A 25,531-nucleotide genomic window follows, 5' to 3' on the forward strand; every position below is an offset into this window, starting at 1 on the left:
TCTAAACCTGCGTGCACGTGGCACTGGTAGCAATCCAGAGATTGCTATCCTGGAGGTCCTGTCCTTTAACTTGGCGCCTAACTTCCTAAACTCACCTTTCAGGACCTCCTCACTCTTCCTACCCATGTCATTGGTCCCTACATGGACCACGACATCTGGCTGCTCACCCTCCCTCTTGAGAATACTGAGAACTCGATCCGAGATATCGCGGACCTTGGCACCAGAGAGGCAACAGACCATCCGGGATTCTCGATCTCTTCCACAGAACCTCTTATCTGTCCCCTAATTATCGAATCCCCTGTCACTACTGCTCTCCTCTTTTCCCTCCTTCCCTTCTGAGTTGAGGGTCCCATCTCAGTGCCAGAGATGCAACCACTGCAACTTGTCCCTGGTAGGTCGTCCCCATCAACAGTATCCAAAACGATGTACTTATTATTGGTGGGAACGGCCACAGGGGTGCTCTGCTCATTCTGTCGATTCCTCTTCCCTCTCCTGACAGTCACCCAGCTACCTGTCTCCTGACTCTTAGGGGTGACTATGTCCCTGTAACTCCTGTTTTATTTCTGCCTCTGCCTCCCGAATGATCCGAAGTTTATCCAGCTCCAGCTCCAGTTCCCTAACTCGGTTTGTCAGGAGCTGCAGCTGGGTGCACCTTTTACAGGTGTAGTCATCAGGGATGATTGTGCTCGCCCTGACTTCCCACATCCTGCAAATGGAGCACTCAACTGCCCTAACTGCTGCCTCCATTACCTACTCTTAAGGTAATTAGATTTATTAAAGGAACTTACCCGGCCTTACCTCACCTTGAGTGAAGCTCTTCCTCAGCCTCTGCTTGCCGAAGCTTCAGGAGCCAAAGCCTTCCTACTCTGTCTCCCTCTACTCCGTCGCCCGCTCCGTTAATCTTCTCTCTTTTAAACAGCCCCGCTGCCTCATCGTCCGACTTACACGCACTTGCGCAGTCGTGCCCTGTTCAACTGCCAAAGAAAAAGACTTGGTGAACGAAAACACAACAAAATAGTATAGAGAGAATGATGCACTTTATATTTAATATTTGGTTATTGAAGTCAAAATTTGGCTTGTATTAACTCAAAGTAAATATGTTCAAAGTTCAAAGTAAATTTATTATTGAGGCATATGTATGTAATGTGGGCCAAAGGGCCTGCTCTTGTGCTGTACTGTTCTATATTACCATATGCTACCTTAAGATTCATTTTCTTGCAGGCATTTACAGGGAAAAAAGAACTACAATGGAATTTTACTAAACATAAAACAAAGATAGACAATTAACCAATGTGCAAAAGAAGACAAACTGTGCAAATAAAAATAATACTGAGAATTAGTTTACTTTGCAGACTGGCAGATGGTTTACACCCTCTGGACCTCCTTGCTGCTGTCAAAACCTGACAACAGTAAACCACATTCCCCACTGGCCTCGGACTGTGTCTGCACACAAATATAATCACTGCCAAGGATTCAGTCAGCGCATTCACGGGGCAACAGCACAAGTGATTTTCCTTCAAGTACAAGTATATGATAAAAGAACAAGGGAATTGGACCAACTTACAGCATAGTGTGCTGATGGCATTTATTTGAGCTATAACGCTTCTATAATTTTATGAAAATCAATCTGATCCTGAAGTACATTACAGCACTAAACCGCTTCATTTATACAGAACCTCAAAACTAATTTCATTATTGCATTTTTCTGCATTTTCTGTTTAATGCATAGAGGAGGCCAGATTATGATCACCTTGGAAATCTATTGAAACCAAATTTGTAGGAGAGTCACGGTTTTTTTTTCTCGTTTCGAAGAATTACAGTGTCAAGGATATATAAATGACTGCTTCAGACAAAAGTTTAACTTTTGCTGATGAAGGGTCTTCTACCTGTAACCTCAGCTCTGTTTTTCTTTTCATAAATGCTGTCTGACCTACAGAGTGCTTCTAACTTTATCTGTTTTTATTTCAGATTTCCAGCATCTACAGTTTTTAATGTTTTTATGTTTGGCTGCCTTCTCATGTTTGTCATATTTCCTCTCAATATTTAGCTTTTTCTGCTTTGCACAGTTTTAGAGAAATTAAATTTTGGTTTCCTGCAGATTTAAGAGTATCATCATTTGCTTGTCTAAAAAGATTCCTTTAATAAAAATGCTGAAGAGGATGTCAGCAAAATGTGAAATGTTCCATCTGTTTAATTTAGTATTTGGAGGGGTTATCTGTCGGATGTATCGTTTTCCTACAACGGATGGGAACCACCTACGGATACTGGAGCAGATGGCAGAGAGCATGTTATCCCTGCATATCCCCAGGCAATTTGTCAAATTGGTCATTGAAGAGGATGCAGCAAGGTACGTTTTGTATACTTTTTAATCAGTATGATAAAATAGCTAGAGGGAATGTTGGTTTGGTATGGCTCAAATCAAATTGACAGGCCTTAATCAGATTTAGATCTAGAGTTTGACAGATCTTGTTTAGAAACCCATCATTTTGATGATCTTCTCAAAATCAGAATGCTTTTGTTAGTCCATAGTAGAACAAAAGTTGCACAGCTCCACTTAGTTCAAAGTAAATTTGTAATCGATCTTATATATGTAACCATATACAGGTTGACCACCACAAATATGGAATGATTGGGACCTGTCACAAACAAGAGAAAAACTGTAGCTGCTGGAAATCTAAGCAACACACAAAATGCTGGAGGAACTCAGCAGGCTAGGCAGCATCTATGGAAAAGAGTAGAGTTAGAGTTTTGGGCCGAGACCCTTCCTAACACTTTACCAAGAGTTTCTGCAGAGCAGTTATCTAAAATCAGCATTATCTTACCAACAAGGTCACAATGAGCACTTGCTCCTGGAACAAAATAATGTTCAAACCGTTCCAATGTGATGTCAGTTGTAATCCATCCTTTTTGTTGGCACGGTATATTACTGGAAACTGCTTCATACCTTTGAAAGCTCTGGAATGTAAACTTTTGCCAATGAGTAACAGCTTACACCTGCGGGTTCCTGCAGTGTTTAGAGCAGCCCAACGTCATGACACAATCCTTTGATGCTTTATGACCTGTTGGTGATTCTGCATCCTCTGTGGTCAGTGTTCGTCTTGGAGTACAGTGCCAACATAAGGCTGTTTTGTCTGCATGGTTGATTTCATCAAAAACTAAGTTAACAAACTCAGCAGCAGCTGCTTCCTTGCCTCCTAACCATTTTTCACTACACGCTGCATGAAATTTTATGCTATATCACTGCTTGAAATGCTGAAACCAACCTTCACTCAAAATCCAGTCCTAATTCTTCATGAAGTCATTTTGCTTGTTCCTTCACCATCTCTCCTGAACCAAGCAACACACAAGGATAAGTTCTTTAGCTGTTAAATCTTTACAATTATATTTATGACCTGGAGAAGGCATCTATGTTCACCAATAACACTAAAATAAGAGGGAGTGCACGTTGAAATGAGGCTACTTTGAATCTGCAACAGGTATAGATAGGTCAACTGAGTGGAAGAAAATTTGATAAATGGATTTTAATGTAGGAAAGTATGAGGTCATGCTCATTGTACAAGGAATGACAAGACAGACTTTTGTCTAACTGGAAAAAGAGTGCTGATGAACAAAGTAGACAGGGATCTGAATGTTTTGCAGAAATAACAATATTAACAAAGCAGGTGTGGCAAGTTATTACATGAAGTTATTACAGTGGCCTTTATTACATGAAGGTTAGCATTTAGAGACAGGAAGCACTATTACAATTCTGCAGGCCACTAGAGAGGCCAGATCTGAAGTACCACGCACAGTTTTGATCCCTTTATTTAGGATGTATTGGCATTGGAGACAGGCCCAAAGTATTTGACTAGACTGATTCCAGGGGTGATAGAGTTTTACTAATATATATAACTGAAGAAGTTGAATGTGCACTTTTTGATGTTTAGGAGGATGTGGGTTGATCTTATTCAATTTTTTAAGTTCCAGGGTGGGCATCCACATGTCTCAACAAGTGGGGGAATGCTGATGAGGGGACATAGTTATAAGATTAAGGAATGTTCATTTAAAACTGAAGTGAACTCCTCACAGAGGGTGCTGTAAATCTAGAAATCTCTACCACAGGGGCTTGTGGTGGATAACTTATTTGGGGTATTTATAGAGAAACTCAAAATATTTCTGAAATATATGGGAATTGAGGCCAGTGCTGGGCAGGCACCAAGGAGATGAAACCTGGGGCAGTTCAGCCATGAAATTGAATGGCAGGTCATGTTTGAGGGGCTGAGTGCTCTATACCTGTCCCTATTTTCTTGTGTTCCAAGAGGGAAAGGAGAAGTGGAAGGTCTTTGCCTGAGGTCCTGGCTCTTTTAATTGTAACTATAGCAGTACAGCTGTCCACCTAAATGAAGGAGCAGAAAACAGAATTTGAGATGGGTGGACATAGGTACCCATGCTCAAAGGTTCAGTCACTGATGTAAATTTAATGTTAGAGGGAGTGAGGGTGGGCAAGTTCCTCAGGTCATGCTTTTGAGTGTAGGAAGAACTTGGTCTATGTTTGGGAATGCATTCCTCCTGCTGTTTACTCGCTGGAATTCTGCAAGGAAAGTAAATATAGTTATCTCTGTTCCTTTGTGAACTGCTTGCAAATCTTCAAGGCAGGTTTGTATGTGTAGGTCAGACTTTCAATTTAAGTATTGTTGCCTCACTGGTATGTTGCATTTTGAATTTGGGGTTAATCTCCACCTGCTAAAAGGAAATTAAGACAATGGAAAAGACCGGCTGTTATATAGATGTATTTCACTGTTGATAGCACTGCTAATCAGATAGAATTAAAGAGATAGAAAAACACTAATTATCCCAATCAATCAGAGGTAATACTCCAAAGTTTACTGCATTGAACTATTGAATATCCACTAGTATTTTCGTCAGAGTGATCTTACCTTCAAATATGACTGGTGTCCTGCAAACTTGGGCAGAGTAGATAAAGTTACTTGTCACTGCCTGAAAAATGAGTGTTTAATTTAACTTAATCATTTCTCAAGGTACGATCATTGATGGAAAAGTCGGTATTTATTCATCACTAATTACTCTTTTTTAAAAAAAAGTGATATTGGACTGCCTTCTTGAATTGCTGTTTTCCATCTGGTGACATTATCATTCTTTTGGTGAACTTTGAAGATTTTGGAGAGTTTAATTTTGTGTTTTACTTTCAACATGTATTCTAATTGTTCTTCTCTCTTGCAGGATATGTGAGTTGGATGACCTGGGTGAGTTGTCACCCTGCTGGGAGAATCTTCGACGGCAAATAGTTACTCAATACCAAACTCTAATCATAAATTACCAGGAGAATTTAACCGATTTGCACCAATATAAAGGTTGACCCAAGTTTATTATCTTTATTAAGTGATATTTCAAAATTTCTTTGTTCTCATTGTGGAAGGACTTTCATGAGCAGGAAAGGTTATCACTTTTGCTCTAATTACTAGTTTTAAGATTGTGGATTGTAGCTGTTGCAGAGATAAGTTCGCTTTGCTGTAGCAATATCTCTCACCTCAGTCTCAGAACCACTTCACCTTTACTTCTGTGTGGTAGTTCTCGTTTCTACAGATTCCTTCCTTATTTTCTGAGCAAAATGAATATTGGTTTTGGCAGTAACATTTGTTAAATATTTACTGGGCAGTAGAGTAGCCACCCAAGACGAGATAACACTGAATGCTGTAAGCCTCTGTTCACAAAACAGTCAACCTTACAGATATGTACATTTGTGCATGTGTAATTAGAAAGAAAAAATATTGCATTCATGTACAGTGAGCTGCTATAGTTGAAACTAAATTAAATAACTTGTTTTATTTCTTGTTTTGGTCTTTGAATATTTTCAGTTTATTTCTTTTTTTTGATATGCCGGGTGCCATTTTTTTGAAATAATTTTTTTTTAAATTAATCACCCATAAACCTGTTATATGAATATAGAGGTTAACAATTCAAGAAAGCATATTTATATGGGTTTATCCTCTTTTGGACACTAATTTTTGCCTTGACGATTTACACAATTGACAGTGATTTGTTATTTTGCTCTGACTAAAATTCCATAGGTCCATCTTTCAAAGCAAGCAGTTTAAAAGCTGAGAAGAAATTAGAATTTGTACCCACTAATTTGCACATACAACGGATGCGAGTTCAAGATGACTCTGGTGCAGGTAATTGGCTTAAAGGGTTAAACATTGCAACTGTACATGTTAATTCTCTCTCGATAATTATTTTCTCTCATTGTAGGCATTAAACCAGTAAATCTCTTTTGAACTTATCTAAAACCACAATATTGCTTTTGTAATACAAAAGTGAAAACAGCACATATAATTTTTCGATATAGTGTAAGTGAAGTTCTTTTAGTAAATATTTCCAGAATTTGAAATTAATCTGGAATGTCCACTTTGCTGATTTTCAATCTTTCCATCTCTTTTATCTGTTAAGATATGTTTTCTTAAAAAGCTAACCTACTCTCAGACTTATCCCATCTTTTAGATTTTTTCTTCACCTTTGAGGAAATGTCTCATTTTTGTATTAACAATATACTGCTCATGGAACAATTGGTACTGTTACGTACCCCGTAACTGGGTTGCCAAACCAGCAGAAATGGATCACTCAGTTGGAGTCTGGATTACTGGAACTAAGAAAGCTTTATTAAAGAAACAAGCAACACAGTACTCTAATCAAAAGGATGATAAATGCAACTGTTCAGCAATGATAAACACACATGTACACAGAATTAGGATAATAGGATCAATCAAGCTCTATCGTCGTCTAGGGGTAAATGACCAGTTTCAAAGTGATGCAAAGTTCAGTTCAACAGTTCAGTTCACAGTAATCACTGCCGTGGCGATGGACGGGGGGGGGGGCGGGGTGAAGGAGAGAGAGAGCAAAAACGAATGAATATTCAAACGGCTTCCACACAGACCTTCGATATTCTTCACAGTCAGCTTTCGGGCGAGCCCTTTGTGATGTCTTCTGAGGTCACCGACTGTGACCCCTCCGTTTCCAGATACGATCTTTCCTCAGCAGTGAACCCGGCACCCAGGCAAGGGCGGACACACACCAGGTTCCCGCCGATCGTATCTTTCCACCTTGTGCGTCTCTGGCTTGGTCCCGCGACCAGCCCTCCAAAGACTCCCACCGACTTGTGGGAGGCGCACCGCTTCCAGGGTCTCGTTACCTCGTGGTGTCGTGTGTCTTGCCTTAGCGAACCTGTCCCTTTTTATCCCCCTGCTGGGGTATCGCCTGTCCATCACTTCAAACAGTTCAGGGTTCAAAGGGGAGCCGATCTTGACAGCTTTCCTTCCGTCCCTTCATTAACATCTCCAAATGCTGCTCCATTGTTTTCCTTCTCTCTCTTTCTCCTGAAGACAGGTGGCAGACCAACTGCTGATCCCACTGGTGCCAGCACAGGACAGTTAACATCTTAATCTATGTGTACTCTCGTCACACCCCTCACCTTTAAGGATTTTTACCGGGGTAAAAATTACAAACATGAATACATTATTTGATACACACAAATATACATCTTTATCAGCTATTTGGCTAATACAGCGAATTTTAAGTTGTGAACACCTGATAGACAGTCAGCCATCACATTTTCTGTTCCTTTTATATGTGTTATTAATACCTTAAACCAGGCTCCAACTTAGCAAACTTCATAGTGGCCAAAAACACTGATGAATTGCGATCAATGTAACCTCTCATTGGGTTTCGTCCCAGACCACAATAACAAGGGTCGTCCCATTCCGACTTAGTTTTCTCTCGCAGGGGCTTAGTAGGAGGGGGAGGGGTAGTAACCACAGAGTTATTGTAAAACTTCCTACAGTACCCCATCATCTCCAAGAGCCTTCTGAGGGCCCTATTGTCTGTCAGGGTTGGGACGTCAGAGATAGCCCGCACTTTAGCTTGCATCGCTGCCAGCTGCCCCTGTGTTACCACAATTCCCAGATAAGTGACCTTCGTGTGGCCGAACTCATTTTTTTCAAGGTTCACTATCAAGCTGGCTTCAGACAGCCGTATTACATCGCCAATACACACCTCTGTGTTCGTTAGCCCTTTCGTCACTGAATTACTCATTCTATAGGGATGTTGCTCACTAGGCTGACCTAGCGTAACAAACACCACCCAACGTCCCAGTTCTTTGCATCGCCTCAGGACAATCAAACACATGTGTGCGAGCTGTTTAATTACTTCTCCTAAAGAGTCGCTTTGTTCGGGGATTAAGGGAGAGACCTTATCAGCAGAGCTGGCCAAAACAATAGCCTTCTCCCATCTGGTCGATACCATATTCATCTTTTCAAAATGTTTTTTTTTCTTATCGGGGGACCCTAGCTTCATTGATTTCCGCGCTAACACCGACTAGGTTTGTTAGCATATCAAAAGCCTTTGACCGTCTCAGTTTGTATCTGCCATAATCAATAACATCCTTCCTCCTGTGCAGCCGGTAAACCTCTTTCATGATTCCACCAACTGTTTCCTCCAGCACCTCAAAATGTCCACCGAGGGGTACCTTCTGGGCCAGGTTAAAAATCTCATCCCCATAACTCTTTTGCACCACTCCCCATTCCTCATCTGCGGGTACGGTACTTGGTCTCCCTTTCTTCCTTAGCACTTCCTCCTCCACACAATAGCCTACTGGCTCCCTTCTTAATTCTGCATCAGAGAGAGCTGTCTCCGCCAAAACCATCAGCCCCTCGTCTCGCTCCTGCGCCTGCACAAATTCTTACCTGGCCAATGCTAAGTCTGTCTCAGCTCCCTCACTACCTCTTGTTTCACTACACTCCTTCTTTTCACTTTCTACCTCCTCCTGGTACACCTCAGCTAAATTTACTTCGGCAGTCCCATGATGAACCTGTGAGTCCATGGGCGGGGCCTCAATGCTGGCAGGCTGACCTGTCAATCTCACGGCTGGGAACACAATTCCCCTGGCGAGGTCATTACTGAGCAAGACTTCCACGCCTTTCATCGGTAATTCGGGCCTCACCCCGATCGTGACTAGTCCAGAGACCAAGTTGCTTTGTAGGTGTATCTGGTGCAAAGGGACTGCCTCTGTCCCTTCCCCAATACCTTCGATCTTGACCTCCCCAGTCTGGGTCTCTGAGCTAAACTCTAATACACTCTTCAATATCAATGACTGACACGCTCCCGTGTCTCTCCAGATCCGCACTGGAACTGGGTTTAATCCCTCCTTCACTGACACCAATCCGGCCGAGATAAACCTCTCGCGCCCTTCCTGAACTTTGGCAGACCTTTCCTCTCCTAGCGGTTCGTTTACCAGCTCGATACAGCCAGTCAAAATCGCCGTTTTTCCTTTCCCCATCTCCTTCTTTGGGGCAAAGCACCTGGACGCAAAGTGTCCGACTTTCCCACAATTATAACAGACGACCCCAGGAGACTTCCTACCAGACTGCTTCCGGTCTACCTTATCCTTTTCACTAGTACCCGGCTTACTTTCTGACTTCTCTGGCGGACTCTCCCCGCCGTCCTGACTACCCTTCTGGTAGCCTTTACTCGGGGCAAACTTCATTTTATGCGTTAACGCGTACTCATCCGCTAACAGCAGTTGCGGCTAACGTGGCTGCCTCTTTCTCATCTAGGTAGGGTCTCATACCCTCAGGGACACAACCTTTAAACTGCTCAATCAGGATCAGCTGTAGCAGTCTGTCATAATCCCCCTCTACCCCCTTCGAGGCGCACCAACGCTCATAATATGTCTGCATCTCACGGGCAAACTCTAAATACATGCGGTCCCACTGCTTCCTTGCATTCTGGAACCTCTGCCGGTATGCCTCCGGGACCAACTCATAAATCCTGAGGATGGCCTCTTTCACCACCTCATACCTCTGAGCATCTTCCGCGGACAAAGCTGAGTAAGCTTGTTGGGCTTTCCCTTTCAGTACACTCTGAAGCAAAACAGCCCACTTATCCCTCGGCCAGTCCTGACTTGTAGCAACTTTTTCGAAATGGAGAAAGTACCGCTCCACATCGGTATCGTCAAATGGGGGAACCAGCCTAACCTCCTGGGTCGCCCTGAACCCTCCACCTTGGTTCGGCATGGGCCCCTGCTCTGCCCTTATCTTTAACTTCTCCAGCTCAAATTCCCTGTCCCTCTGTTTCTCCAACTGCCTCTCTTCTCGCTCCAACTGTCTCTCTCTCTCTCTCCTGCCTTTCTAACTCTCTCTCTCTCTCCTGCCTTTCTAACTGTTTCTCTTCGTGTTCTAACTGCTGTACCCGGAACTCGTGCTCGAGTCTCAGTTTTTCAAGCTGCACCTGTACCGCGTCTCCAGCAGGTTTTTCAATAGACACCACCTTCAGCTCCCCTTGGGGAAACACACCTTTAGATACATAGTGCTCTACGATAGCTCTGTGTATCTCCTCTCTCCTCATTATCGACTTCCCCTTAACAAGATTCAACCGTTTGGCCACAGCTGCCAATTCCGCTTTCCTGGCATCCTCTAATGCCTCCAAGGTCGGCGCCTTTATAAATTCCTCAATCTCCATTCTGTTGTTTGTCTTTTCTTTCTTTCGGGAATTTTAACCCAATCAATTCACTCCGTCCCAAATTTAGCGTTCAAAATCGCGGACGAGAACCCCACTTATGTTACGTACCCCGTAACTGGGTTGCCAAACCAGCAGAAATGGATCACTCAGTTGGAGTCTGGATTGCTGGAACTAAGAAAGCTTTATTAAAGAAACAAGCAACACAGTACTCTAATCAAAAGGATAATAAATGCAACAGTTCAGCAATGATAAACACACATGTACACAGAATTAGGATAATAGGATCAATCAAGCTCTATCGTCGTCTAGGGGTAAATGACCAGTTTCAAAGTGATGCAAAGTTCAGTTCAACAGTTCAGTTCACAGTAATCACTGCCGTGGCGATGGACGGGGGGGGGGGTGAAGGAGAGAGAGAGCAAAAACGAATGAATATTCAAACGGCTTCCACACAGACCTTCGATATTCTTCACAGTCAGCTTTCGGGCGAGCCCTTTGTGATGTCTTCTGAGGTCACCGACTGTGACCCCTCCGTTTCCAGATACGATCTTTCCTCAGCAGTGAACCCGGCACCCAGGCAAGGGCGGACACACACCAGGTTCCCGCCGATCGTATCTTTCCACCTTGTGCGTCTCTGGCTTGGTCCCGCGACCAGCCCTCCAAAGACTCCCACCGACTTGTGGGAGGCGCACCGCTTCCAGGGTCTCGTTACCTCGTGGTGTCGTGTGTCTTGCCTTAGCGAACCTGTCCCTTTTTATCCCCCTGCTGGGGTATCGCCTGTCCATCACTTCAAACAGTTCAGGGTTCAAAGGGGAGCCGATCTTGACAGCTCTCCTTCCGTCCCTTCATTAACATCTCCAAATGCTGCTCCATTGTTTTCCTTATCTCTCAGACAGGTGGCAGACCAACTGCTGATCCCACTGGTGCCAGCACAGGACAGTTAACATCTTAATCTATGTGTACTCTCGTCACAGTACAAACATTTCGAATGACAGGAAAGTATTAACATGCCAGGTCTGTGTTTGTTTATCAGTTGATTTATTCTGGAGGTGGGGACTTTATTATTACCCATCACTAAGTGCTCTGGAGTTTGAACAACACGAGCCAACCACAGTTTTGTCAGTCTGGATTTGCACATTGGCCAGACTGGGTAAGGAATGCAGATATCCTTCCTGTTTGAACCTTAATGAGCCACAGGGTTTTTGATACCAAATCAGTGGTTTCATGACCAGCACCACTGATATTAGCTTTTATTTTTAAAATGTCAGCTTAACTGTATGAACTTAAGTTCCCCAGCTGCCGTGGTGAGATTCAAAGACATGTAACCCTATGGCCTTTGATGCTAGTTTTAATATTTGGAAACTTTTCAAATCTAAGTTGGTCATGTTAGATTTCGCCTATCTGCTGATTCATTGGTTCCCTGTGTTCTTTGTACCATAGATCAGACCTATGACATCGTTACTATTGGGGCACCAGCAGCGCACTGCCAGGCCTTCAAAACTGGTGGCTTAAGAAAACTTCTGGTAAAGTTTGTGGAAGCCAAGAAAAAGTAAGTTGAGGAGAATTTAAAATCAGTGCTCTTTGAGGGACAGTATCTTGCTTTTTTATTTTGTTCAGTTGCAAATTTTCAACATGACTTTGATGTATGAGTTGATACTCTTCTGTTTCATCCTTCATTTCATTAAATTTGGCAAATTTTTTACGCAGAGAGTGGTGAGTGCGTGGAATGGGCTGCCGGCAATGGTGGTGGAGGTGGACGCAATAGGGTCTTTTAAGAGACTTTTGGATAGGTACATGGAGCTTAGAAAAATAGAGGGCTTATGGGTAAGCCTAGTAATTTCTAAGGTAGGGACATGTTCGGCACAACTGTATTGTGCTGTAGGTTTAAATGTAGGATGGAAAAACTATTTAATACTTTTAGAGACCATAGCTGATATGTGATGCCAAGCAATGGAAATGTTTGACTCCCAGAGAACCACCCCAGGTATAGTGCGAATGGCAGAAAATCAGGTCCACTCTTGGTTTGTTCATCGTTATCACACTTAGGGCTTAAATAAAGCACTTTTTGGTGGTGTTCTCAGAGTAGTAAATATAGGATTATAATAGATAAGCCATTGAAAATACTGTTTTTAAGTTTCTTTGCCACTCCCCTTGCTCTGCAATTTTATAATTGGCAATAGTACATTTAGTTTAAATAAGTGATTGTATTTGTGTAACATCATCATAGCAAATGGCTCTGGGCAATATGAGGGGAGTTAATTTAAAGCTTGGTCAAATTTGGAGGGGTCTTCGATGCAGAAGGAGTTAAGAGGAGCAGAGAGATTTATAGAAGGGATTAATGGGTTAGGGGTCTTGGCATCTGAGGACATTTGCAGTCAGGAATGATCAAAAGGCCAGAATTTGAGGAGTGCACAACTCAGGAATGTAGGGCAGAGAATGCTACAAAAATGTGCTGAAGCAAAAATGAGAAATGTCAGCAAGCATAAACATTTTAAAATTGAATCATAGCTCAATTAAAAGCCAGCCGCCACTAACGATAATGAGCAGGATTTGGTGAAGCTTGGACAGGCATAAATAAATTTTGATGAACAAATTATTCGAGAGTAAAACGATAAAAGAGTCTATATTGTAAAAGTAAAGTCTTTGAGTAACAACAACAAATGAGCTGAGACAGAGGAGGGCAATGTTATGGACATGGAGAATGGCAGTCTTGGCCATTGGGCAGTAACTCACATTGTGCCAATATATGAACTCAAGATTGCAAACAGCCTGTCTGATTTTCAGGTGGTCACTTGGGTAGAAGATGATGTCAACCTCTGGGGAATGCAATTTGTGATATAGGTGAAGATTGTGGCATATATTTAATTGGAGAAAATTTTGGGTCAAACAATACTCAATGTGGAATAATCAACCCAATAAATTAGATATTTTCACTGTCTGTATAAAGAAGAAAATGTAATGGACGCAATATATGCACAAAACTGCAGGAAAGGTTTGGGTGCTTATTGTGTTTTCTTCCCACTGCCATCTACCTGTGATGTATATTAATATTTATATTAGTGGATATTATTTCATTAATCTAAATTTGCACTTAGAAATAGAAGGTGAACTATCCACTTACTGATTTGTTGACAAACAAAAGATCAATCTTCAGCATCTCAGTCTGTCAATTCAGAAAGATTTCCACCTATCCATTATCATCTTTTAAAACCTCTACTAGTGCTTTGATAAACATACACATATCTGAAGAGCTGCTAACTATAAATCAGAAAACAAAACTGATGGCTTGAGATTTTAGTTACCACGCACCTAAAAGGACACTTACCCACAGGTTTTCCCATTTCAAACCCAGCCTTTGAGCTGCTTGAGACAGCGCTAGGCTATTGGTGGCTTTATTTCAAGCCAGAGCCATTGGCTGGGGTCCCGCAGTTAAAGTTCATGCAGTGACCCCTTTTGAAACCATCTGTTGAGGGTTATGCATGAACAGTAGCCATTTGAAGGATCAGAGCACCACTATCAACTTAGTCCAAATGAAGATGATTGAGCAAGGAGAAATAAGTGTTAATAAACATTGGATCTGGTAAACTTTGGATTAAATAACATTTTGTCATTCAAAAGTCACACCAGTTTTAAATTGTCATCATTTCAAGAATGGGTATCTTCTGGGTGCTCTGGTTTTCTCCCACAGTCTAAAGACTTGCCAGTAGGTAGGTTAATTGGTCATTGAAAATTGTCCTATGATTAGGCTGGGGTTAAATCGGGGGTTGCTGGGCTGCATGGCTTGAAGGGCTGGAAGGGCTTACTCCACGCTGTCTATCAATAAATAAAAAAAAAAAGAATCTCGTGTCATTGCATCCAGAATCAAATTGTTTACCATTTGAACTCTTAGTAAACTTGTTGCCTCCATATCAAGTGGCACCGGAGTAAATAAAAACCAATCATATTATATCACTGAGCTCATAAATACAGTGTAGTCTTGGGTAACGATAACTATTTTGTAAAAGTGTGCAATAGATTTCACTAGTCCTAAGTTTTAAATGTACAATTTTGTTTTTGTTAATGATGCTGGTAACACTCTTATGCAACTGTTTTTGCTTTGTTTGTTTTGCTCTTTTATTCTCTTCAGCGTTTATGAGGAGGGTTGGTGAGTTTCTAGCTGATGACAGCTAAGATTGTTTGTTTAATTTTCACATTCATTTTGCCTCCAGTTTCATTTTCTTTTCAAACCAAAATGTCTCCCATTGAAAATACCATAAGCACCCTCATTCAAGCACTAACCCCAAGTTTGTGTAAATTCCACTTTTAACTGTGGGGCATCTGGAGCTCCACCTTTAACTGTGGTGCGTCTGTTGGAGATGCCAGAGTTATTTAATGTTGCCATTTAATCAAAAATGTATGTCTGCCTGTGTCTCAGTGCTGTATTGTAATATACCGTGTCTTCCACTTAACAAACAAATCTCAAAACCAACTATCATGCATGCATCAAGAAATGAATGGACTCTTAAAAGTCTGTGTAAAACAAATAATAATTGGTTTGATCGTATGTCATTTTCAAGATGCACCTCCGGTAGATTCTTAATAGATGTTCAATTTGAATTTTTTTCCCTTAGTTAGCTTTAATGCTTCTCTTGAAAGTGCCTTTTCCTAATTTTACTTTTAGTTGCGTATAGAAGGAACAGTAGCCAGTTGAGAAACTCTACCGGGTTTTATACAGCAACCCTTCTCCCCCCCACCCCGCCCCCCATTCTTGCTCTTGATCCTATTCTTTACCGTGGGTGGTACGGCAGCATAGCAGTTAGCATAACACTATTACAGCACCAGTGACCTGGGTTCAATTCCCGCCACTATCTGTAAGAAGTTTGTTCACTCTCCCCGTGACCAGGTGAGTTTCCTCCCACATTCCAAAGATGTGTATGGGTTAGTAGGTTAATTGGTCACATGTGTAATTAGGCCCGAAGGGCCTGTTACCGTGCAGTACTCTAAACCTAAATCTTCAGCACCATGTAGTTGAATTTGAGTACTTGGTGCAACAGAGGAGTGTTGCAGATAAGATGGACTAAATGAGTGAGCCTTGTCCTGTTTTATTTCAAATAGTTATTGTTGGTAAGTATACAATTTTTCACTCTCTGAAATCAATACCCCGACCTGGGTTTAAAAGCATTGATATAAATGCTCTCTATCAGGCAATCTTAATGAAAGTAGCTACTTTTATCTGGTAGGTGATAATGGATACAACAAGATTAAATATGTGCTTGCTTCAATAACAATACTAATTTAGCGAACTTAAAATTAACCCTACTTAAAAGCAATCATGTTTCAGATTGTATGTCCCATTTAAAGGATAATAAGAACTGTGTAAGATGGTGTAAGTTGCTTAATAATGAAACTCTAGATTTCTCAGAATGATGCAGAAAGCCAAGTCATATTTGTTCCTCAGCAAGTCTGGCTGAAAAATCATTATGCACTCTTAACATTAGATGGGCACCACTTCAGGACTTAGACTATGCTTATAATTTCCACACATCCTAATGCCTCCGTACTATAATAACTCCAGGATCAAGAGATGCAAGTTTACTATAAGCTTTGCAAAAAATTTTCATTTCAGTCATTAGGCTAGGAGAGATTCAGATACTATTGAAGCTGAATTAAACTCAAGTTTGATTCCAAAACTTGTGAAATACTTAAATAATTTTAATTTTTGGTTAACTGGTTTTTAAATTTTACAGATCAAGTTGTAGTGATTGAGCAAGTTCAGCAAGAAATGTACAATTAAACAGTAGTACCAGTGTAAAGTGGTATTTCAGAATTTCAGCTCCCTTGCTTTCCATGAATAGTTTACCTAAATTCAAAGTCGCGGCCATACTTTTCATGAGAACAGAACAAGAACAAAAATTATTTGGGTGAGCGAGTTTAATCCTGTTTTTAAACTCTGCTTTAATTAATACTGTAAATAAAAACAGAAGATGCTGAAATTAGTCAACAGGCTGGGCAGCATCTGTGAAAAGAGAAACAGAGTTAATGTTTCACTTTGAAGATTCTTCACTAATCTGGGCAGTAGATTATGAGAACGCAGATAAGGGAATGTAAGAGTTGTGAAATGCTTATGTTGTTTTCTTCAACTATGTTTTCCCTTCTATGTTTTCGCAAATCCATTCACTACATTGCATCTGTTGTCTTCATGCCACTTCTGTTGTAAAGTATACCTCCTATGGTATTTGCCTTTCACCCCACCAAACTTTGTATTCAATGGACCATCCTTTGCAATTTCCACCATTTTCATTGAGATTCTACCATCTTAGTAGAAGTCTTTATTTTAGGTTTCCAGCATCTGCAGTAATGTTTTTTCTCAATTTTCATTCACCGTAACATTCTGACAGATAACATCTTCCAGTCATTCACATGGTCATTAAGCCCTCCTACATAGAAACAGCCCCTTCACACCAAGTACATACAAATTTTAAGACATCCATGTTATTCTCCACATTCCCATCAATTCTCCTCACATTCTATTAATCACTTGACTGCTAGGGGCTATTTACAGTGTCCAGTTAACCTACTGGCCTGCATATCTTTAGGAACACTGTGCAGATCCAGGGAGGACATGCAAACTCCACATTCTGATACTCGAGCTGAGAGGCAGCTGCTCTACTGAATATTCCACTGCAACTGTGAGCATTTCAAGAGCACGGCAACACACACAAAATGCTGGAGGACCTGCAGCATCTATAGAAAAATGTAAACAGTTGATGTTTCGGGCCGAGATTCTTCATAAGCACTGTTCTGTTTGTAACTCGCGGATCCACTGCCTTTTCTGTCTCCATCACTGCTCATTTAGTCTTTTACCATGACCACCACACAAGATGAAATACTTATTTCACTTTCTTCACTTCCTTCTTTCCAAGAACCCTAGTAGTTCTTCCAGGTCAGCAGTGTTTCACTCGCCCCTCTTTCCAAACTAGTGTACTCCATAGTCAGTATTCACAATGTGACCTCCTCTCCATAGGTGAAAACAAATGGGTGACCACTTTTCAGAGCAACTACAAGCAGTTCACAGGGTTGACCCTGATCGTCCTGCTACATGCCAGTTTAATTTTCCATTCCACTGACTGGCCAATTGCACCACTTTGATAAGATCCAAAGTAAGCTTGATGAACAGCACCTCATTATCCATTTGGACATCGCAGCATTATCTAGTTCTACATTTTTAGTAAAATCATGTTCTCTGTTCATATTAGAATGGGCCAGGTTATCCATATGTGACATTGACAAAGCTGTTCCTCCCTTCATTAACAAACCCTGACTTGCAACCGCACATTTCACAATTTTTATATTTCTTGTTTTCTTTCCTTCCGGGTCCTGGTAAAGAGACGCTGAACTGTTTTTATTTCAGATTACAGCATCTGTAGTATTTTGATACACAGTAACTGCTTTAATTAGGTGCCATACTTCCCCCAGTGTTGTACTGCACCAAAAAGGATGTGCCATCTATTCCTTGGCCATTCAGTTTGCTACTGGTATGCAATGGGAATTTTTTTAAATAGTGGAAAACTAAATGCTTAAAGTCGTTAAAGGGAAGAATCTAGAATGTCAAATATGTCTGATTTGGAAATAAGATGATAGACCAGGAGTTATCTGACAGTTGATTGCAACACTGAACATTTCAGTGAGGAACAAATGCATCTGAACATACTTACATGTGCAACCTAAATAATTTTCTGAATTCTCATCTTCTTTCTTACAGTTCATCGTCTAGTTCCCAGTCTATAGTATACATACCACAAGATATAGTAAGAGCTAAAGAAATTATAGCGAGTATTAATACCCTTAAAACACAAGTCAGTTACTATGCAGAACGACTGTCAAGAGCAGCCAAGGAGAGATCTGCAAATGGCCTTGAGAGGACACTGGCAATTTTGGCAGACAAGGTAAATGATGTTTTCTACATTGTTATTATACTTACACATGCTAGTGTGATAGTACTGTGACTAATTATGTTCTTAACTCATCTCTAATGGGGAAGTTTCTGTATAACTGGCCAATCCCCTTCCCATCTTTACAAAGTATTTTACAGCCCTGCTAAAGAGGAAGCAAATAAAAGATGTTCTTCACTTTTCGGGCAGCAGAGGAAGAAAAAAAAGCAGGTGTTCAGTGGGAGAATGTAAATGAGATAAGCCCGTGGTCAGGTGAGAGAAGAAATCTCCATAGGAAATATTTGGGAAAGGGTAGGCAGTGAATAAGCTGAGAGAGAGGTTGAGAAACCTGCTCAAATGACTTCTTGCTGAGTGCAGAAGGTGACATGCTGAGTAGATTTAGTAGGCCCATGTTAAACTGTAGTTTGTTAGTCTGTATATGTTTTGCTCTGTGCTGTAGTAAAGTATTTATTGTGTTCCAGATAAGTGCTTAGTTGGTGCAAGAGCAATCTAGCATGTATTTTGATAATCAGCAATGTCTTTCTCCCCCTCTTTCTGCAAATAGAATCAAAGTTGTACAGCATGGAAACAGGCCCATCCAAATCAAGTTTAATATCACTGGCATATGAAATTTGTTGATTTGTGGCAACAGTGTACTGTAATACATAATAATAAAAGCTACAATTTACAATAAGTTTATACACACACACACACACACACAACTGTGCGAAAGTCTTAGTCACCTTAGATTTTTTTAGATGTTTCTTTTTTGTCTTCTCCATTAACATGTCAGTAGAAAAGAACAAAATTTGGATTTCCAATCTTCATGTTCCAAAAAGATTAAATGTTACACAGAATTTCTTCGTATTTTGTTCAAGAAAGTAACATGTTAAGTAATAGACTACTTTTCGAGTAAAAATTTGATGACTTTATAGGTGTATATATAGCTCAGTGCATGTCTTTTTTTTGTGCGGGAGGAGGGATTTTGGGGTTGATGATTTTGTTGCCTTTCTTTGCTTTCGTGCTTTCTTGGTTTCATGGCTACCTGGAGAATTGAAGCATTTCAGAGTTGTATACTTTTATAATAAATGAACCTTTGAAACAAAGACAATAAACAGGTGCTAATGATCAATGATGTAATGAATTGAATAAACAATGAAAAAGAAACAGGTGTAGAAGGAATCAAAGTAACACACACACACAAAATACTGGAGCAACTCAGCAGGCCAGGCAGCATCTGTGGAAAAGAGGACAGTCGACGTTTCAGACTGAGACCCTTCAGCGGGACTGGAGAAAAAAAGATGAGTCAGAGTTAGAAGGTGGGGGGTGGGGCGGGAGAGAGAAACACAAGGTTATAGGTGAAACCGGGTGGGGGTGGGAAGCGATGAAGTAAAGAGCTGGGAAGTTGATTGGTGGAAGAGATGTAGGGCTGGAGAAGGGGGAATCTAATAGGGGAGGACAGAAGGCCATGGAAGAAAGAAAAGTGGGAAGAGCACCAGAGGGAAGCAATGGGCAGGCAAGGAGATAAGGTGAGAGAGGGAAAAGGGCACGGAGGAATGGTGAAGGGGGGCATTACTGGAAGTTTGAGAAATCAATGTTCATGCCTTCAGGTTGGAGGCTCCCCAGACGTAATATAAGGTGTTGTTCCTCCATCCTGAATGTGGCCTCATCATGACAGTAGAGGAGGTCATGGATTGACATATGGGAATGGGAAGTGGAATTAAAATGGGTGGCCACTGGGAGATCCTGGCTTTTCTGGTGGACGGAGTGAAGGTGATTGCTGAAGTGGTCTCCTAATCTACATTGGGTCTCACCAATATACAGGAGGCCACATTGGGAGCACCGGATACAGTAGATGACCCCAACAGAGTCACAGATGAAGTGTCTAGTATTTTGTGTGTGTTTCTTGGATTTCCAGCATCTACAGATTTTTGCTTGTTTGTAGAAGGAATCAAACTGGGCAAAGGATAACCAAACTAAAAAGTGAGGGTGTGGCAGATATGACAGTTTAACCTTCAAATCATTAATTCTTACACCATGCTGAGAGTGAGCATGGCAACAAGACACAAGGTGGACATCCTGCATCAGCAAGGTCGCTCCCAAGCAGAAATTTTGCAGCAGACAAGAGCTTCAAGATGTGCTGTTCGAGCTCTTCTGAAAAAGCACAAAGAAACACAGTGGCCAGTCATGGAAACTGAGTGCAGCCAGATGAGAGATACATCAAGCTGAAGTCCCTTCTAAATTGGAAGAGATCAGGCACTGCTATCAGCTCTGAACTCACAGAAATGACTGGAACTCAAGTACACTCCTCTATAGCCTGGAGAAGTATTGTCAGAAGTGGTCTTCATGGAAGAGTTGCTGCTAAAAGCCATTCATGCAAAGTGGAAACAAAGCTAAGAGACTCATGCACAAAAACACAAGGACTGGGGTGCTGAAAAATAGCAGCAAGTGCTTAGGACTGACAAGTCAAAATTTGAAATTTTTGGCTAAAACAGGAGGCAGTTTGTCCATAGAAAAGCTGGGAAGCGCCACATGGATGAGTGTCTGCAGCCAACAGTGAAGCACGGCGGAGACTCCCGGCAGGTTTGGACTGCATTTCTGCAAATGAACTTGGTGATCTCATCAGAATTAATGGAATCCTCAGTGCTGAGAACTACAAGCAGATTCTCAACCATCATGCAGTACCTTCAGGACAATGACCCCAAACACACGCCCATGATCATAAAGAACTATCTTCAGCGACAAGAAGAACATGGAGTTCTACAATAGATGGTATGGTGGCCTCCACGGAACCCTGATCTCAACATCATTGAGGCTGTTTGGGATTACCTTGGAGAGACAGAAGCAAGCAAGATAGCCAAAGTCTGCAAAAGAACTGTGGCAAGTTCTCCAAGATGCTTGGAACAACCTACCAACCAATTTTCTTATAAAACTGTATGACAGTGTATCTAAGAAAATCAAGACTTCCCCGAGCTGTAGAGGGGTGTACTTGGGTTCCAGTCATTTCTGTGAGTTCAGAGCTGATAGCAGTGCTTGATCTCTTCCGATTTAGAAGGGACTTCAGTTTGATGTATCTCTCATCTGCTGCACTTGGTGTACCTAAGAGAATCAAAGGTGCTCACACCAAATATTGATTTGATTTAGTTTTTTACAGTTTAATGCCCTTTATAGTAATTCTTTTGATAGTTAGAAACTTCTCACTTCATTGTTTTTGAAAGAATTTTCACTTTACAGAATATTTTTACATGTGCCTAAGATTTTTGCACAGTACTGTGGTTAAAAAAAAATTAGTACAAAAAGAAAGGAGAAAAAAAGTGAGCTAATGTTCATTGTCCATTCAGAAATCTGATGTCAGAGGATAAGAGGCTGTTTCTGAAAAGTTGTAGACTCCTGTACCTCCTCCATAATGGTAGCAACAAGAAAAGGGTGTGCCCTGAGTGACGGGGATCTTTCATGATGGATGCGACCTTTTTGAGGCATTGTCTTTTGAAAGTGTCACTTTGACCTACCATGTCTGTTCTGACCATCTTATCTATTGATACTATTTATATGTCAACCTCATTGCCTGCATTAATTCTATATTCCTCTCTGCCTTGCTCATTCAAGTACCTAAGTAGATGCTGCTTAAAATGTTGTTCCTAATCCTGGCTCCACAGACTCTTCCAGCAGCTAACCTCAGATACCAACTACTCTTGTGTGGAGAAAAAATTACCCCTCAGGTCTCCTTTAAACCTCCTCCCTTTCACTTTAAACCTATGCCCTCTGGTGTTAGACACCCCTACCATGGGAAACAGACTGTGGCTATATGCCCTTATAAATTTATATACCTTCCATTATGTCACCTATCCCCAGGAAAACTAACGAAGCCTAACCTGTCTCTCCTGATAACCCAAACCAAGGTTTTTGTTACAAATGCTGGTCACTGTTTGCTATCTTACTCAAATCTCTACTCTTCTTCTGTAAATCTACAATAAAATAAATGTTGATTTGGAACATTGGGCTTGGAAAGTATGGTGGGAATGCTGTGTAACCTCCAACATCAACTCACGGGAGTCTTAAACATCAACTGTTAACACGAGTTCCTAGTCAAGAAGCTAATCTATATTTGCAGATAGATGATGGCAGGCTATGTGGGAGGAAAGGGTTGGATTGATCTTAGAGTATGTTTAAAGGTCTGCACAACATTATGGGCCATAGGTCCTGGCCTGCACTGTACTGTAGTGTTCTATGTTCTATATGATTTCTCTGCTCCCTGCCTATAGTAAGTATCAAAATAGAAATGTCACTTCTAGCATTCAAAAGGTATTGAAATAAGCCTTTACATTATGCAATTTAGTGTTTTATTGTAGAAATGAAAGCATATGTGAGTATTTAAGATGACACTTAAATTCTAATTCCCGATAAATTATTTCTAAGATTTGGTTCATCAGTCTGTGGCCAATAAATCTTAAATTTTCATTCTTGTGTATAAGGAGCAAACTAAAATCTAAGAGAGTTTATTGGGTATTATTAACTCCCTGGAGGTGTTTTATTTTTTTCTCATACAGACAAGACAACTGGTCACTGTTTGTGACTGTAAATTACTGGCAAATGCTGTTGAAGCCCTTAATGCTGCCAGGCCCAACTACATTGCTTCCAAATCATCCCCATCAGGAGAAGCAGACCAAGTGATGCTCCGGAATGACCAGGATACCCTCATGGCTAAATGGGCAGGCAGGAACAGCCGCTCTTCCTTGCATATTAGCTGGCATGAGGAGGAATGGGTAAGTCCATTGAGTTATTTAGAGTTTGATTCAGGTTAGTTCATTGTTATGTACAAGGCTCAGACTATGAAATCCTTTACTTGTCTGAAGCTCAGAGAGAAAACAGCATACGTGGTAATAATAAAAGCAACAATAAATATAGGAAACAACAGGAATTCTGCAGATGCTGGAAATTCAAGCAACGCACATCAAAGTTGCTGGTGAATGCAGCAGGCCAGGCAGCATCTCTAGGAAGAGGTACAGTCGACGTTTCAGGCCGAGACCCTTCGTCAGGACGTCAGCATTTGTCCTGATGAAGGGTCTCAGCCTGAAACGTCAACTGCACTTCTTCCTAGAGATGCTGCCTGGCCTGCTGCGTTCACCAGCAACTTTGATGTGTGTTGGTTGAATAAATATAGGAAAACAGAATGGTGTAGAGTGTGATGCTGAGATACATCCTCAGATGTGGTGGAGCTTATCGTCAGTGACGTAACCTGGGGTCATCGGGTCCTTTGGGTCTTTCAACCACAGACTCTGTCGCCCAGGCAACCCAGCCAGGGTTGGTCAGGCCTTGACTTGTATTCCAGTAGTATTGGTCCACGGTTCATCAGTCACACTTCTTGATCCATAGCCATCTGGAGGCTCACTCAACAGCCTCTGAGATGGTCCTGATGGCTCTTTTCTTTGCAGCCCCCATAATGCCAAGGAAAGAGTAGGTTCTGTGCAGCGAACAGCCAGTAGAACTTCTACACCCCACCTCTGTAGGCTCACTTTGTGCCCTCCACCCCTGTGTCTGGGATTGTTCTCCAGGTTCTGGTAAGTGGGTTTCTTACGTTCAAATGCCTTCTCAAGCCAGTCTTCCCAAGGAACTGTCAGTTCTACCATCACCACTGCTTTGAGATTCCTGACAAAACGACTAGGTCAGGCCTCAGGGATAATGATGCGATGAAATCAGAGAACTTTAATTGCTTGCCCAGAGTGATTTTCAGTTGCCAGTCAGACACCAAGCCAGCTGGTGGGCTGAAGCCGTGGTTGGACTCCAGCTTTGAGAAAGTCTATGGGCTTTCCAGTTTGATGGAGGTATCTACTGTTGTTAATGGCAGAGGAGATGCTTTCTGCCAGCAGCACAGAAAGAAATGCTAAAGTGACAAAAACAGGAGAGAGAATCGTAAGCACAAGAGATTTTACAGAAATCTTGAGCAACACACCCAAAATGCTGGAGGAACTCTGCAGGTCAGGCAGCTTCTATAGAGGGGAATAAACAGTCGATGTTTTGGGCTGAGACTCTTCATCAGGACTGGAAAGGAAAGGGGCAGAAGATGTGGGGGAGAGGAAGGAATACAGACTAGGCAGGTAATAGGTGAGTCCAGGTAGTTGGATGAGGGGGAATGAAATAAGAAGCTAAGAGAGGACATGTGGAAAAGGTAAAGGACTGAAGAAGAAGGATTCTAGTAGTGCATCACGGAAGAAAGGGAAGAAGGAAGGTGTGAGTTGATGGGCTGGTGAGGAGAAGAGAAGAGATGAGAGGGTAACCAGAATGGGGAATGGAAAAAAGAGAAGGAGGGAGGGAGGGGAAGTTACCGGTAGAGGGATCAATGTTCATGCCATTAGGTTGGAGGGTGCACAAATGAAATATGCGGTACAGCTCTTCAAACCTGAGTTTGACCTCATCGTGGCTGTAGAGGAAGCCATTGATTGGCATATCACAATGGGAATGGGAAGTTGAAATGAGTAGATTTAATAGGTAAATAGAATTAAGGATTCAAGAATGTGACAACAGCACTGAGAAGGGGATATGAAAAAGATGATTGGTTTAGAAATCTAATAGCATGATGGAGTTGATATTCTTGAGCAACAAAAACCAAATGTCAAAGGAACTCAGCAGGTCTGGCAGCATCTATGGAGAGGAATAAGCAGTGAGTGTTTTGGACCATGAGCCTTCATCAGGGCTGAAAAGGAAGGGGAAGAAACCAGAATCAGAAGGTGGGTGGAGGGGAAGCTGCCAGGTGATAGGTGAAACCAGTTGAGGGGAGTGGTTGATGGGTGGGGTGGGGGTTATGAAGTGAGAAGATGGGAGGTGATAGGTGTAAGAGGTAAAGGGCTGAAGAAGAGATCGTCTGAGCTTTCAAATTCTTGTATCTTCTGGAAGGTAGGAGAGAAAAAAGGGAATAGCCTGGGTGACGGGCATCCTTGAAAGTTCTGTTAGCTTTCCTGAAGAACACACAGTGAAGATGGACTAGATGGGAAAATGTGATGAGCCCTCTAATGGACTTGGCAGTGTTTACCAGTCTCTGCACTTTCCGTGGATCCAGAGCAGTGTAGTTGCCATACTCTGCTGAAATGCAACCCAGCAGGATACTACTTGTTTAAAAT

The 25,531-nt window shown here is 41.7% G+C and overlaps 1 protein-coding gene across 6 annotated transcripts in view; it reads left to right on the plus strand.

Moving 5' to 3' along the window:
• Positions 1-25,531, plus strand: part of LOC134349723 (inositol polyphosphate-4-phosphatase type I A) — a 271,499-nt gene that overhangs the window by 187,948 nt on the left and 58,020 nt on the right. For 4 of the 6 annotated variants that reach the window (XM_063054477.1, XM_063054480.1, XM_063054481.1 and 1 more), the window contains 7 exons: positions 2,200-2,347; positions 5,221-5,351; positions 6,069-6,173; positions 11,947-12,055; positions 14,633-14,650; positions 18,248-18,431; positions 22,964-23,179. In XM_063054477.1, coding sequence (XP_062910547.1) covers positions 2,200-2,347; positions 5,221-5,351; positions 6,069-6,173; positions 11,947-12,055; positions 14,633-14,650; positions 18,248-18,431; positions 22,964-23,179 — 911 coding nt within the window. The remainder of the gene's footprint in view (positions 1-2,199; positions 2,348-5,220; positions 5,352-6,068; positions 6,174-11,946; positions 12,056-14,632; positions 14,651-18,247; positions 18,432-22,963; positions 23,180-25,531) is intronic. The other 2 variants (XM_063054479.1, XM_063054482.1) reach the window with 1 other exon arrangement.

Source organism: Mobula hypostoma, chromosome 7 (assembly GCF_963921235.1).
Source record: "Mobula hypostoma chromosome 7, sMobHyp1.1, whole genome shotgun sequence".
Classification (NCBI taxonomy): Eukaryota; Metazoa; Chordata; class Chondrichthyes; order Myliobatiformes; family Myliobatidae; genus Mobula; species Mobula hypostoma.